The sequence below is a fragment of the Hippoglossus stenolepis genome, chromosome 14, assembly GCF_022539355.2.
Source record: "Hippoglossus stenolepis isolate QCI-W04-F060 chromosome 14, HSTE1.2, whole genome shotgun sequence".
Lineage (NCBI taxonomy): Eukaryota > Metazoa > Chordata > Actinopteri > Pleuronectiformes > Pleuronectidae > Hippoglossus > Hippoglossus stenolepis.
The window spans coordinates 17,495,483-17,510,296 of record NC_061496.1 but is presented as its reverse complement, the minus strand read 5'-3'; the positions used below and the strand labels follow the sequence as shown (position 1 = coordinate 17,510,296).

At 42.1% G+C, this 14,814-nt stretch overlaps 1 protein-coding gene across 3 annotated transcripts in view; it reads right to left on the bottom strand.

The window, feature by feature from the left end:
• ssbp4 (single stranded DNA binding protein 4) overlaps nt 1-13,150 on the bottom strand; it is an 89,790-nt gene extending 76,640 nt beyond the window's left edge. For 2 of the 3 annotated variants that reach the window (XM_047342802.1, XM_047342804.1), the window contains exons 1-2: nt 12,969-13,150; nt 1,796-1,868 (exon numbers count right to left, since the gene is read on the bottom strand). In XM_047342802.1, the coding sequence (XP_047198758.1) occupies nt 1,796-1,868; nt 12,969-13,024 (129 nt within the window). In that variant the 5' untranslated portion in view covers nt 13,025-13,150. The remainder of the gene's footprint in view (nt 1-1,795; nt 1,869-12,968) is intronic. The other variant, XM_047342803.1, reaches the window with a different exon arrangement.
• Nucleotides 13,151-14,814: the final 1,664 nt, after the last annotated feature.

The window sequence follows — 14,814 nt, the reverse complement described above, 5'->3', positions numbered from 1 at the left end:
GCACATGAAGGCGAAAAGGTCAAAGGTCAAGCTGCAGTGTTTGCTCGGATGTACCCGTTACTGTCGCTCTAATCCGAGTCCACGGATTTTGACCATATAAGACACCGGGTTCAAAATGAAGCTGTGGTTGAAATAAACACAACCATTGGGCTACATCTGAGACAAGTATAGTGTCAAAGGGACTTTTCGGTCTTCGCGTGCCTGCCTTGTGGACATGGACGGTGTGTGTGTGTGTGTGTGTGTGTGTTATTTTAATCCCTGTCGGCGTAGATGTTGTTTTAATTCCTGTTTGAGTCAGACTAAGTGTGTGTGGATCTATGAGTGGGTGTGCGACCCGGAGCTTCACTCCTTTCCAACAGCTCACCACTAACACTCAATCTCAGGGAGAAGATTCACCCACAAGGGCTCTGAAATCAGCGAGGCTCTCGGCAGCACGACCACTTTATCTCACTGTGCTGCTCCCCTATCTCTGCTTCATATTTTAGACGTCCACTCCTGGTTGTTGGCAGCTGGGCTGGTTTCCAGCAGCAATGCCTGACTGCCTGCCTGCGTGCGCGCTAAAAGCAAAGGCAAAACGATTCCTGTCTGATTGTGTCTGATTGATGCAGGAAGTGTGATTTAAAGCTTCTAAGTTTCTGTTCTTTCTGAGTTATTTTGTCTGTCTCATTCCTGCAAGAATCCAAAGGCTTTTCAAGTCAACCCAAACCCAAAGTTTTTAAATGATTAAAACTCTCAGCTAAAGAGCAAATAATTTTTCTAATTAAACTATTCTTGTAAAATCTCTGTATAATCTAATCAGTGCTCTGAAGTTTATTTCTACAAAACCAGGAAAAGCTGTATGTTGGTGAGTGAATTCTACCAGGGATATCACGTGTTTTTGTTTACAGCACATTGACAACGGTCGGCCCTTATCGCCAAACGTTCTGGAATCTCATTGTCTTTTTCATCCTGAGAGAGTAATATTATTATTTATTTGTTTGCATCTGTCGTGTGTTAGAAACGTCTTCAACATTTCCTGCTGTATTCTCACATGTCTGTAAAAATGTGCGGTCTTCGGTGCATGTCTGAAAGCGGCTTCTGCACCGAGCTCACCTGATGAAAAGGCAGATGAATGACTTCAGTATTAATGTTGAATGATATAGACCTGCCCGCGCCTGCCATTACAGCCCTTTCTCAGTGTTGGGGATTGTATTAAGTGGAGCTGAATAAAGCCAGTGGGGAGGGGAGGTGTTGTACAGGGGGAAGGCCTGGACGTGGGACCATTAGCAGAGAGGATGTCCATTAAGGAAGAGGATGCAACACATTAGAGCTTGCACGTCTTGGACGGTTCAGGGCCCTGATAGGAGACTAATAAGTCCAGCAGACCTGGGACAAATGGACATGTTTGGAATAGTTTCAGACACTGAAGGTGCATTCGATTTAACTTAGCAGGGACTGGCTTCGTTTTTTCTAAATGTCACAGCGGAAAGCGAACAGCAACACATGCTTACAATATGTCAAACTGCTGTAATTATACAGAGTTTATGATTACAAATTAGAGCTTATAATAAGGGGCGGCTAATCACATTAAGTAGCCCAAACGATGGCATGTTTACATTGTCCCAAATTAATAAACACTGTTGTTGTTCAGCCACTGTAAAAAAACACTGTTACAGTTCTCAGCTTGTGGTGATATTATTCAACAGCTGCTTGAACTCACAACAACCTATAATGTGAATTCCAGCCCTGCTCATACAATAGAGGGGGAATCACTCGTCCTTCATGAACAGGAGGTCAAACTGAAAGAACTTCTTACCTCTGACAGGAAGGTCTGTGCTGATTTCTGTGCGCCGACATGCAGCAAATACTCGTACACATATAAAGCTAACCTGCAAAACAAGAAGAGAGAGAGAGAGGGGCAGGGGTCAGTGTTCAGTGTTCAGAATCACATCTTTATATTCCGTATTTATCATATCACATCTTTATATTCCACTTCCTCCTCAGATCTTCTCACGTCACTCTAGATAACTTACATACGAGTATTTTTTTTATTTATGTTTCATGCCAATGCATTTGGCTCCACACTTTTGGGGATTAAAAGACATCCCCTAATTTACGAACACATAAATCTTCTTCTTATAAATACAAAGCATGTGAAAAAAGAAAAGAAAAAGAGAAGATCCACAAAAGAAAGATGGAAAAATCGAAAGAAATTCCAAATGCATTCACAGAACTATCTCATTAAAAATAAATTGACTCGATAATGAGCTTTTTCCTCTTCTCCCGGGTTTTCTCCAGATAACTGGCTGATTTATATGTTTCACATGTAAACAACCGACTCAGTCTTTGCACGTCCATATGTAAAAAAATAATTTTCCTCTTAAAAACAGAGCATTACACCGGTAGTAGGGGCGGCTGGGTTGGGCAGTGTATGAGTGATGTGTGATAGAAAAAGTTCTGCACATAGATGCACTGTATAACTGTGTGTCAGAATGGGTGAATGGCAAAAATAAACTGTACTGTAAAGCACTTTGAGTCATCATCAAGACTAAAAAAGCGCTATGTAAACACAGACCTAAAAGAAATAGGAAACAAAATGAAACCCATTCATCATCATTCAGACAGCACATCGGACAGATCTGCTTTTCATCTTCTAAATTAATGCATCGTCCAGTTTGCACCTTTAAAGGTAAAACACCTGATCTCAGCTGGTCACTGCAGGGATCTTTGCTTCCTGGACAGATTATATAAAACACAGAGCTCTTCCTGCTGATTCAGAAACGAACCTAACCCCTTTTGTAAAGTTCATATGTTCGTGAAAACAGGATATTTATGAGTCTACATAGTTTAGTTCATGTGATCCAACCTTAACAGTGCTCATTTGAAAGATTATTCCACAATTAACGCTCTCTGTCTTTCCCTAAAGGTGTCGCGCTCGTTTCATTCCACGTTACCCACCAACTCGAGTCCAGCAAATGTGCTCGCCTGGCTGAAAATCATCACTCTGTCATCTGAGACGGAGCTTGGATAAACAAGATTTTACAGTATGAAGATCATATTCACTGCGGAGGGGTTGTAAACGTGTGATGTAAAGCTCTGCAGCTCTGAGCTAAAGAGCCTCGGTGGCACTCGGCCATATCCCTGTGGTTTTAGGAAACTGTGCTGTTGAGGCACCGAGGCTGAAAACAAAACAGCGTCGACACCGAGAGAAACACGGAGAGAAGAGGAGACGAGAGACATCCTCTGATGTGGCTGAAGTTGGACTCTCAGGTATTGCCGCGCTGCGCGCCGGATTCCTGTTATTGAAGGGGTTGATGCTTATTTATGCATCAGACGCAGACGGGGAAAAATGGCTGAAAAATAAACATTTTCAGCTCATCGAGGTTTTACAGATAACTTGCAAAATAAAAAGCAGACACAGAGGAACAGTTGAGCGTCCCATAAATCTCACGCTCTGACAAATACTCACATTTTATCTCTGACTTGGTCCATCAACCTCGAATACGGCTCATATACAGTAAACTAAGGTGTTAGTGAAAACTGCTGGGAGTCAACCACATGCTATAACAACAACAGAACTATAGCTGCTACAAGACGCAAAGGGCTGAATAGTTTGGTGTTGACTCTCAATGAGCTTATACAAACAAACCTTTTATATGACAAGGAGTCATTTGATGTGTGTAGACAGTGAAAATATGCTGTATATATTTATCTCTTTATTCTGCATTCTACCCAAAACAGTTGAAAGAGTATAACAGTGAAAACTTTAGATAAAAAGCAGAAATTAATCTGAAAAGTTTAACAATTAACACATAACGACAACAAATCATACTTATCTATAGCTAATAATACTAATAATTTGTATTGATTTCCTTATATTATGAAACAGGTCACAGGTCACACAAATTTTTGACTCTGCCATTTCTCTCCGAAATTTGGACCAAGAATAAAACACACAACTTTCTCTATGAATAAATCTGAAGAGTAAGGCACTCAGAGTAAAATTCATTCATTCGTTTTCGCGTAGCAGGTAAAAGTCTGGTTGTCATGGCAACAAGATGACAAGACTCCATGCAGTCACTGCTGCCAAGCGATATCTGCCTGATCATTCCTACACTTCAGTTTTGTGCAGATTAAACAAACAAGATCCAACATGATAATTCATAAACTTTAGATGAGCTGGTAAAGTGATGATGTCACATTTGGATAGATCCAGGCTAGCCGTTTCCCCTCATATCCAGTCTTTATGCTAAGCTAAGATAGCTTTCTCCCATAGCTTCAAAGATATGAAAATGTTGATTTTCAATATACTTATCTAACTCTGTTGCAAGAAATCTACTTGTATTTCCCAAATGTTGAACTATTCCCTTAACCCACTGTAGCTCAGACTGAACAAAGGCCGGTTTCTTTAACTGAAGAAGCAAAATAACAGGAAGCTTAGAAAAGATTGTTTTGAGTCTGATGAATCACAATCACTCAATCTCCTTCTCAATCAGTATGATATTTATTGACTGGGGACCTTGATAGAGTCAGGTCTGAAAGTTGAATAACAGGTAAAAACATATATCAATATAAATTCATAGGTAATGGTAAAATTGAACTAAACGTGGGTGGGCAGTGGGTGAGAAAATTCACAAATCGACAACCAGAACAGGAGGGCAAGGCAGCTGTAACTCATTTGATGTGAGAGACTTTGTATGTGTGTTTAATAACGGGTGACGGGCCGGGACAGGGGTCGTATGTTAACAGGTCTGGATTTGACTTGGAGAAAAGGACAGGTAACGGTTCGGGTCCCATACAGAGTACAGGACTCTGGACCTTGTTACTCCTCATGTCTGTCTCCTTGTTAACTCTGGTAAACAAGAGACAAGAGATCGAAAATACAGGAAGTGACTGAACTGACGAACTACTTCACGACATATTGTTCCCTTCTTTGTGTCTACAACAAAATAATCAACGGCTCAGTTACTGAACCCGCAGAGAGACACACACGGACCCCTCACTCACATTAGTTCTGACAAGAGAGACAGCACAAAGAAGCAATTGAATGGAGACTGGACAGACCACACAACCAGCAATCATCCACACACACTCGTCTCCAGGTACGACACAAAGTCTTCCTTCGGTCATGCCCGACTCCTGCACAAAGTTTCATGGAAATAGACTTTTTTGACTAATACTGCTAATAGACAATCAGACAAACAAACTCAGCACTCAGAAAACATTGAAAAAGCCCTATTTCACAATGAATGTGAAAAGGAATTCCTGGATCTGCATCCACATACATTTAATAGGTTCTTCCCTGACCATACTTCAACCTGCCACCACGTTTTGTCGTAAACTGTCCCGTAGTTTTTGTGTAATCCTGCTAACTAACAAACAAACCAACAAAAAGATAACATACTTGTGATTAATATTGATCTCAAAAAGAGCAGTTGTCCTGGTATCAACAAGTGAAACTGATCAGTGTGTAATGAAGTTGATATTTGCAAAAGTTTTGCTTCAGAAGTGATGTCAGAGGATTTTCTTCCAAACCAAATAAGAAAAGCAGTTTTCCTACTTTTCCAAAATAAGTTGATGTGTTTTTCATAAGAAGGCTAATAACTAACAGTATCCAACAAACAGTAGCTGTCCATTACTGCTGATGTCCAATGTTAGTGCTTTTAAATACTGTTAATTGTGAATGAAAATAGAAAGAACTTTGTTTTTTTTAAACTGAAAAACCTATAGGAGTAGTGAAGTAGTGGCTGCAGAGTTTCTCTCGGGCCCCGACAAACTCTTGGCAGAAGTTAAAGCAGCCTCTTGCCTGAGGGACAAAACCCAGGACAAAAGACGTCCACATATATTCCGCTGGTGCTCATAAACTTAAAAGCTGTGAGCACATGGTAATAATTGCGGTGTCCACAGGTCCTCTGGTCTCTCGTCAGGATGTTGGCAGCGGTATTTTCCTGTATTTTAGTGAGTAAATCAAACTGAAACTGCAGAAATGAGGCTGGATGTAGCATTTCTTCATTTGAAGATTTGTCTTTTTTTCCTTGTTTCATTGTTACTGTAACGCTGACGTAAATATTTACCTCCGTTTTCCACCCTGAAGAGTTAAGGGGCGTTTAAGTTTTCCCAGACTCTGGGTAAAATGGGGAGTCCGTTGGTGTAAAATGTAAAAAAAACAACAACTGTGAAATACCCTGCGGCAGGCGTCAGCTCCTATACGCCCTGTCCACACTGTACAGCATCGAACAGAGATTCCCATGAGCACTGCGGCAATGAAATTTTCATGGCAGAGCCTGGCGCGATCTGAGGGGCTCTATGCCCTAGCGATGGGCACCTGCCCCAGCTGCAATGCATTATTTAAAAACACTCATTCAATCCAGGCTTCAGGGGACACCTTTTGTTACTCTGTCAGAAGCAGTAAGTGTAACTTGGCTGAGGAGGAGACTTTTTCCTCTTTTGCAAGCTGATAGAGCAGAACCCGAGGAAGGGCAGGTAGATAAAGGAGACATGGAGGTGAATGTTCAGCGCAGGAGAGCTGTGTCAGAGGGAAACTGGAGGTCATGGCCGCGGCGTTTCCCTCTACGGACACTGTAAACCTGAATTCCTTCCCCCCCCGCCAGCCCTGCGCTCGCTACACGTGTCACTCAGGAATAAAAGATGAGATGCTTACAAGAAGGCAAACCACAACCGCACGGCCGTCCATGCACCTCACATCTCACATTTCCTCTCGTACACAGTTCACTCTCTCCTTCCTTGGGCGTCCGCAAATTTAACAATAACGGAGAATGGAGTAAATGACACAGATGAGTGGGAGGAAGAGCGTTTGACCTTTGCTTTGAGCGCTGACTGGATATCAAGGCTGGTGATGTAAAGCTGGTGTGTGAGTTTACATTTAAAAGACCACAAAGCCGAGCGGTGCATCTGTTGTCTGTTTCTCACGCTCCCGCTCTTAAGCTACAGGATAATTTGCAGCAGTTATCCTGCCTTTTCTGTAGCTGAGGCTGTAAAAAAAATCTACCACACCATTTCTGATCTTCTCCTCTAACCTCATGTGGCCTAACTAGCACTTTGCTCCATGTCCACACATCAAGGCGCTCTCTCCCATCGCCTCGTCCCCAGGAAACGCACCTGACATTTCGCCCCGGGCTGCCCCATCCAGCCTCCCCCTTTTCTTTCACCCGCCTCCAGAGACGATGGGCCTCTCAGCCGAGTTTAGCCAGCTAAAGCACAGACAGTTAGCAAATTAACTTTCATGTCTTGGCTTCAATAATTCAGGAGCGGGAGCAGGAGCAGGGTGAGGTAAGGTATGCGCGGAGGAAGTGATGGCAGAGGATTAAGCTGTGCCCGTCACCGTGTCTGCTTTCATATACAATCTATGCCTTTTCAGAGAAGAATGAGGATACATACCATGCATAATTTATGGATTCAGCGGCGTCCTTAACGTAACACGCAGAGTATAAACAGAAAACGCTCTTTTTCCTGGATATCAAATATTTATGGACACCTTATAAAAGCAGTATAGAACTGACACAGTGGCGGTGAACAGGTGTGAACGTAATGATGTATCACTCGGAGGTGAATGAAAGGTTGGGTGTCTCTTCGAGACGCCTGTGATGCTGTGAAGCTTATTCCCACTGCACACACTGTTTATATTTGCTTGGCTTTGTTATGGCAGTTCCTTTGTCAAAACAAATCAGTGTCTATGAGCAAGTAAACATGCATGGCTTTAGCCACGGGTTAATCCACACATGGTCACACACACACACATACACACACACACACACACACACACACACACACACACACACACACACACACACTCCTCTCACATGTGCTCGACTGAGACGTTACCTATTGACTCACCTGTAAATATACTCTGACCTCGCACTTCAAATAATAACAATAACTTGTTGATTTTCACTCACAAATACACTTTTATTTAAGAGGAGGAGGCAAAGCAGAGAGATTTATTCTGACGTGTGATAAGAGATTATAGTGACATAGCTGACATACTTCTGTTATCACCACAGCAGTCAACCAGGACAACAATTTACAGTATCCGTTTTACAGACATGAAAAGGAAAGTGTCCAGAAAATTGGGTCTGGACATTCTCCTGGAGTTTGACGTTCACATTTGGAGAAAACAGCAGGAGATTATCAGACGTGTTCACAACAACAGGAAGATATGTAGAACATTCAGGTGAGGGCGGTGTCTGGACAGGGCAGGAGGCAGGACATGACGGCACTGTCTTCTACATGTATGGGCCACACTCTTTTTCATCCTGACATATTTGTATTATTACAATTTTGCATCCACTGTGAATTTGGACATTGTCCTGCTGTATTCTCACATGGCCTCACTCAGACATATCCCCGACATTTTTTCCAAGTTCCAGAAACTTTCTGGCAAAATTGACTCGGATATTTGCATTCTCACACAGCCCCTTTATAAAAATTCTGGAAAATGTCTGAGCTTCAGTGCATGTGATGTAATGTACCAGGGAGAATGTGTCCAAAGAGAACAACGTGAAGTCCTTCTTATCTGTTGTCTGTTGAGACACATACTTTTCTTTGTGTTCTAATAAAAGACACACACACTTTTGCTCTCTAACCAGACTGATTAACAACTTCAGGCACGTAGCCTCAATATTTAGACTGTCTCCTTATTTCAAGTGAGAAAACTACCAAATTTGTGCGGATGCACCCAAAGCGGCTGACGAAAGGCAACATTAATTAACTGTTGACATGTCTGAATGAAGAGCACAGTGAGCCAAAGGGTGCCGGGGCTAAATCAGGGGTTTCTTTACTTTTAGTGCAGTGTTCCTGTCTATGTTAGTGCACAGCCCTTTATGCTCCCATCAAAAGACTAAAATGCAGATGGCAGTGCCATCTGTGTAGAATCAAAACCATGCATTCAGAGCTGAAGATCCCCATTAGACTGCATGTAAACACGTGGGCGGAGCCAGAGGAGGAGCAGAGGATGTAAAGAAGCCCATGTTCAAAACAAACTGATTAACTTTACACTTGAAGTTTCTTTCCCTCCCCAGAAAATCAAGAAATACTCATAAAACATGTCTGCAAACAAACAAGAGGGAATTAGAAAACAAACGTGTGGAGCAGGATTATTTTAGAAACTATTGAACATGCTTTTAAAAAATGAGATGTTTGATCATGAATGAAATATTTCTGTGAATGGCACATTTAATTAAGAAGCCAGATTCATCAGTGCACATTTCAAAGAGGTTCCAGTGACTAAATAATACGGTCACATTAATATTAAACCTGCTGTGTTACCCCTGTTCAAATTAAATGTTATAAAACACTGGTAAGAAAATGTGAAGAGTAATTAATTTCTTTGGTCATAAGGGCACCAGGTTCTCCTCTATCTGCATAATTATTATTAGCATGTTTTCTTTCTTTTTTTTAACTCAATATTTATTCACAATAATGCTTCTCAAGGATGTGAAAAGGAAAAACTTTACTCCCCCCTCATGTTTGAAACCTGTGATCTTACAGCAGCGAGAGCAGGCGGCTCGATTCCATTTGTATGGCGAGGCCTTGGCTGTGTGGAAGAATCCACATAATGCAAAACGTACGTGTGACGCCTCTATGTTGTGCTTCTGAACAGGTGGGATTCAAGTTTTGATTTCAAGGTTTTTACAGAAAATGTAAAGAAAACACAGTGCGCACACATTTGTCCAATGTCGTAAGCTTAAATACACACTTGAGCCGGCATGTTGGAACATTTTGTATACTAAACTTGAGAACAGCTGTACAGCATTCAGGTGGCGGCTAACTTAAGTGTTCAGTGCCACAGAAGGATGTGTTGTTCTACAGGGTTTTTACTTTTGGAGGATTCAGAGTCGAAAGCTGCACACCTGTGCACAGCAGGTCACATGTATTAAGGCAACAGCTTTATAACAACGAAATAAACGTAGCTTTGTTTCCTATGGTTTTATGGGGAGGATTGCAACAGGAGTTCACCTGAAACACTGACAACATTGCAATACGTTAAGTAAACTACAGCTGTCAGATCTTTAAGAAAACGAATTGTTTTTTATTATTATCATTAATAATATAGATACTGTATATTTGGCTGTTCCAAAGCTTCCAGATTGAGGTTGTCACCCACTTTCCCTGAAACCCCTCAGCTGCTGCTGTCACTCACGACGACACCCGACAGCTAACTAATAAGTGTGGCGTTAGGAAACACGTTCTGCAAGCCCTCGCCGTCTGAAGTGTGTTTAGAATGAAATTATACAGCACTGTCAAATGTTACTATTAATACAACCAAACTTCATTGAAGAAACTACACAAAGAAGCAGTTCATAAAAATCATCATCCATTCATGTACCAAACGAGGACAAATTACCTTTTTCACCAGTTTTTCATTTATTCTTTTCGTTCAACAAGTTTTATGTATAAAAACAGTGTGACACTTGATTCCAACACAGTGTTGTAAGTATTTTCTCTCCAGAACTGATTCCAAATATACTTTATGAAACCGAGAGAGACAGATATACAGGTCACGCTACTATTTTATTGTTAATTCAATTAAGTATACGACTCGATTATCAGCCCTCTGAGCACAAGAGATTGGATACAGGTCCATCCGGGGCACCCTCTGTTCAATATGTGAATATGTAAAGAGCCGTATGAATATGTAAATATGAATATGAGCTCATTCAGTGATGCATTGAGGCAGCTGTCGTGAACTCCACGTTTACAAGGAAACATGTGTTGGCCCTGCGGGGCAGGTTAGGGTGACAGGACAGGTGAGGGGGAGAGGGCAAGCATCGGCCATTACGCCTGGACAATGACTATCAGCCTGTGACACACAGACACAGAGAGCGATACACACAAGCTAATTGCTAAATATATACACAGTTTTAAATACAATAAACAAAATGATGTTTACTGTGGAGCTTCTGATGCAAACAAACTGGAAAAGGCTAAATTCAAGATGAGCAGCCTCAGCACAGACGTATTCATCATTTCCACCTCTCAAAAGACTTGTATTTCTTATGAGTTAATGAATTGTATTTATTTATTTAATCATCCTCCTACACTATCATTTGGAATACACTGTGCACTGAGTTCTCTCCGAATAACACATGGCACATAATCCATACTCCCTGAACAAGCAAGGGCAACAACTAAAAAAAATGTCAAAAAAAACCCACAGTGTTTAAAGAACACATTTCATTTCAATGTGTCGTAAACTGAGCGATGAAGCCAAGGCACACAAACAGGTGTAAGAGCAGATCGACGTGCGTGCTCGCGGTTCATATGCAATATTAAAGCATCATACGCCGGTTCAAAGGTCACGCTGCCTGCTGTTCATAAAGCCACATGGGACTGTTTTCATTTAGGATTCACCCCCCCCTCACACTCCACCTCAACGCAGCAGACGCAAACACACGGAGAGCTGCTCAATTTTCCAATAAACTGATGTGATTTCAGGGTGAAATTAAATGCTGGTGGCACTACACGTGTACAAAGTCCTATTTGAGGAGGCTTACACTAAGCAAATAAGCGAGCCAACGTGTCTCCAAAGCTTAATCAATTGAATGTGACACAGCAATGCATCAGAAAAAACAAATGCAATAGTCTCTAAAGAAATTTGGTTTTCTATTACAGATGTATGAGGTGCTGTGTAACACGCACACAGCCTCCCAGGACCTGACAGTGTTTTTTCAGATCACTACTTCATCCCAGCAGGGATTCCTGCTCACTCCTCTCACCTCAGACCGTTTTCATGCTTTTAAAAATAGCTACCGATGATAATAGACTGTGCTGATCGGTGGTGCTGGGATGCAAAGGAGGTCCAGCTCTGGATGGTCCCACACAGAAATGATCAGGACAGCATTGAAATAAAAGAGCAGGCGTGGGAAGGGGTCTATGGGGGGGGAGAGGGATATTTAGAAGGGTTTTTTAATAATAATTTTTAAAAAAGCGAGGATGCATGCACCACAAATGCTTTTGAAAACTAAATACAACACCAATATAATATTTTGCTAAATTTAATTAAGATATAAATAAAGCATTTTTGCTCCATTATGTTGCGAATCGCATCACAGCCATGTTTGCAGATATTTCCACGCACACTAACCTATACATTCATGACCGGATTTTGATAATAAGAATAATGAGTAACAGAATAATGTTCGGAGCAGCATGAGTCTCCTTCGTGGCGAGTGGATGCTACAAACTTTAGCACCATCACTGCTGCTGCTGCTGCTGCAGGACTGTCGACTGGGACAAAACTTTTACCCCCTCACCGCTGACAACAACAACGCCTCAAAAATTACACAGGAGCATCTCCGGAGTACAGCTGCCACTTTCTATTTCTAACAATTTTTTAAAAAACACACATGTACACGGGATGATCCAACCATCCAGCAGCTTCACCTCCCTAAAGTTTCCTCGGAGCGAGAGCAGCCACAGCCGAGCACAGACACCCCCACAGAGACATGTTTCACCCGGAGTGAAAAAGGAAAAGGCGCTCCTGCTTCTTCTTCTTCTCCTTCTCCTTCTCCTTCTCCTCCTTCTTCTTCTTCTTCTTCTTTTATCTCCTCATGTAAACGCAGCACTTTTGCTGCACAATAAAACACGTTGTTGCGCGAACGCAGCGTGTTGGCGTGGATATCCCGTGCACACAAAAAAAGTGCAATGAAGAGGTAGAAATAAAATTTAAAGAAAAGTTTAAGAGTCGCACCTTTAAGGTGGTCGAAGGAGAGGAGGAGGAGGAGGAGTGTTGGGGGGTAAAGCGCACGCAGGAGCGCACTTTTCGTACACTACGCTGTTTTTTAAATTACACTAGCTACTTCAGAAAGTTGCCTCCCCTCCTCGCTCGCTCTCTCTCGCGCACGATGATGATCTCGCCTGATGATAACAACTCTAACAACAATAATAAAAATAATGATAGTGATAAAGAAAAGCAGGTGAAAGAAGGAGAAAAGGAAAAAGTCCGGTCCGTGTGTCCGGGTCTCACTTACTTTTCTCGCGCTTGGCTGTCGGAAGGGACGACGGCTCCTTTACCTTTGGCGTACATGCTGGATTCTGTTTTAAGACTTTTGTCCCACTCAACACCTGTCAAAGAAAGCAGCCAGGAAAACGCTCCATCTCCATAGCTACCCCTTTAGTGTTTTTCCTGCCCCCCACCCCTCCTCTCCTCCCCTCACCTCCCCTCCCTCTCTCCCTCCCTCCTCCTCCTCCTCCTCCTCCTTCCCTCTCTCCCTCCCTCCCTCTCTCTCGCTCTTCTCTCTCTCTCTCTCTCTCTTTTTTTTTTACATCTCCAACATTGGCCACAAATCAGGCACAGTTTCTATCGGGGGGGGACTTGAAACCGTCCGCTGTTGGATTTTTTTTTTTCTTTTTTTTTTTTCCTCCTCAGCCGCTGTTCCGCAGACCCGCTCCTCCTCCCGCCGCTGTGCAAACGGAGGGGGCTTCTTAAAGGGGAACGCACACTTCTTGTTTGCTGACCTCAGAAACATGAGGAAAGAATAGAGGGAGGGGAGATGAAGAAAGGCATGCTGGGTACAGGCCCCAGCTCCTTTTTCGGGAGGCCGGTTAAAATACTTGTTTTTCCTCCTTAAGAAATAATTTAAATTCCAGGAGTTTGACTCATGATACTCTCACACCAATGAGGACACCGCCGTCGTTTTAACATGTTACATACATGTTGACGATGAGTGGAAATGCTGTGTCCATATTGTGTTGTGCTGTGATGTGTTAACACATGGCTTTTTTCCATGAATTTAAAATATCGAATATATCTTATGAGCTTAATAAAAGCGGTATATGTTGCCATGTCAAAGAACGAACAGTTATTTCACAGCGTAGCATGGCCACGAGAAATACTTCTTCAGTTGGTGGGGTAAAAAATATTACCTGACCGATTTTAGGGGGCTGATATCGCTGTATCGGCGGGTATTTTAATTATAAACTTTATCACAAATAGCTATAAATAAAAAGACTAACAAAATATATAAAATATAGGTGAGCCTGACTGTGAGACCTGCACCTATCGGAGGCTGTCAATTTAATGGTATCCACGTCCCAATGCATACCATGCTTTATTGTCTATTTTATTCTAAATGTGACCTTAATTTACAAAGTGAACATTATGCTGTATTGAAGGCGACTTGAAACTAGCGCTTCAGACCGTAAACTTTGTGAGAATGTTTCCTGATGCCGTGAAATTAAACATGGACTTCTTTAGAAACTGACTTCTTTTCGCAACGAGTGGAGTCGCCCTCTGCTGCTCATTTGATGGAATACAGATATAAGGCCGCATCCATACAGTCTATGCAATGTGCCTGTAGATGCTACGACAGCTGGGTAACAACCTATAAGGAACATCTGTATGAGTGCAGGTACTTTGTGCTGTGTAACAGAACCTCTGCTTCCTTTTGTGCAATGTTGTACATTGTCGAGAACAAGTGAGAGTAATGTTTTGTGCTTCATTATCGTGTGCTTTCCATGGCATCATTAACTTCTTCCATTATTTTTGTAGATTAGAACAGCTTGTTGTGCATCATCACTTCCTTGTTTACCTTCTCGCGGAATCTTATTCAGTATTGCATTAAGATTGGGGTTCGATCCACAGTCTTCCCCATCTGCATGCCGACGTGTCCTTGGGCAAGATACGGAACCCCTAAATAGCCCCTCATAGATGTTGAATGCACTAATTGTAAGTCGCTTTGGATAAAAGTGTCCGCCAAATGACATGTGATATAATGTAATGTAATGTATCATAGTGACAGTTAACTTCATGACCTTCCTGCACAAGGGCAATCTGTGTCTCCTCTCTGGTGCTCATCAAACAACCCATGTTACACA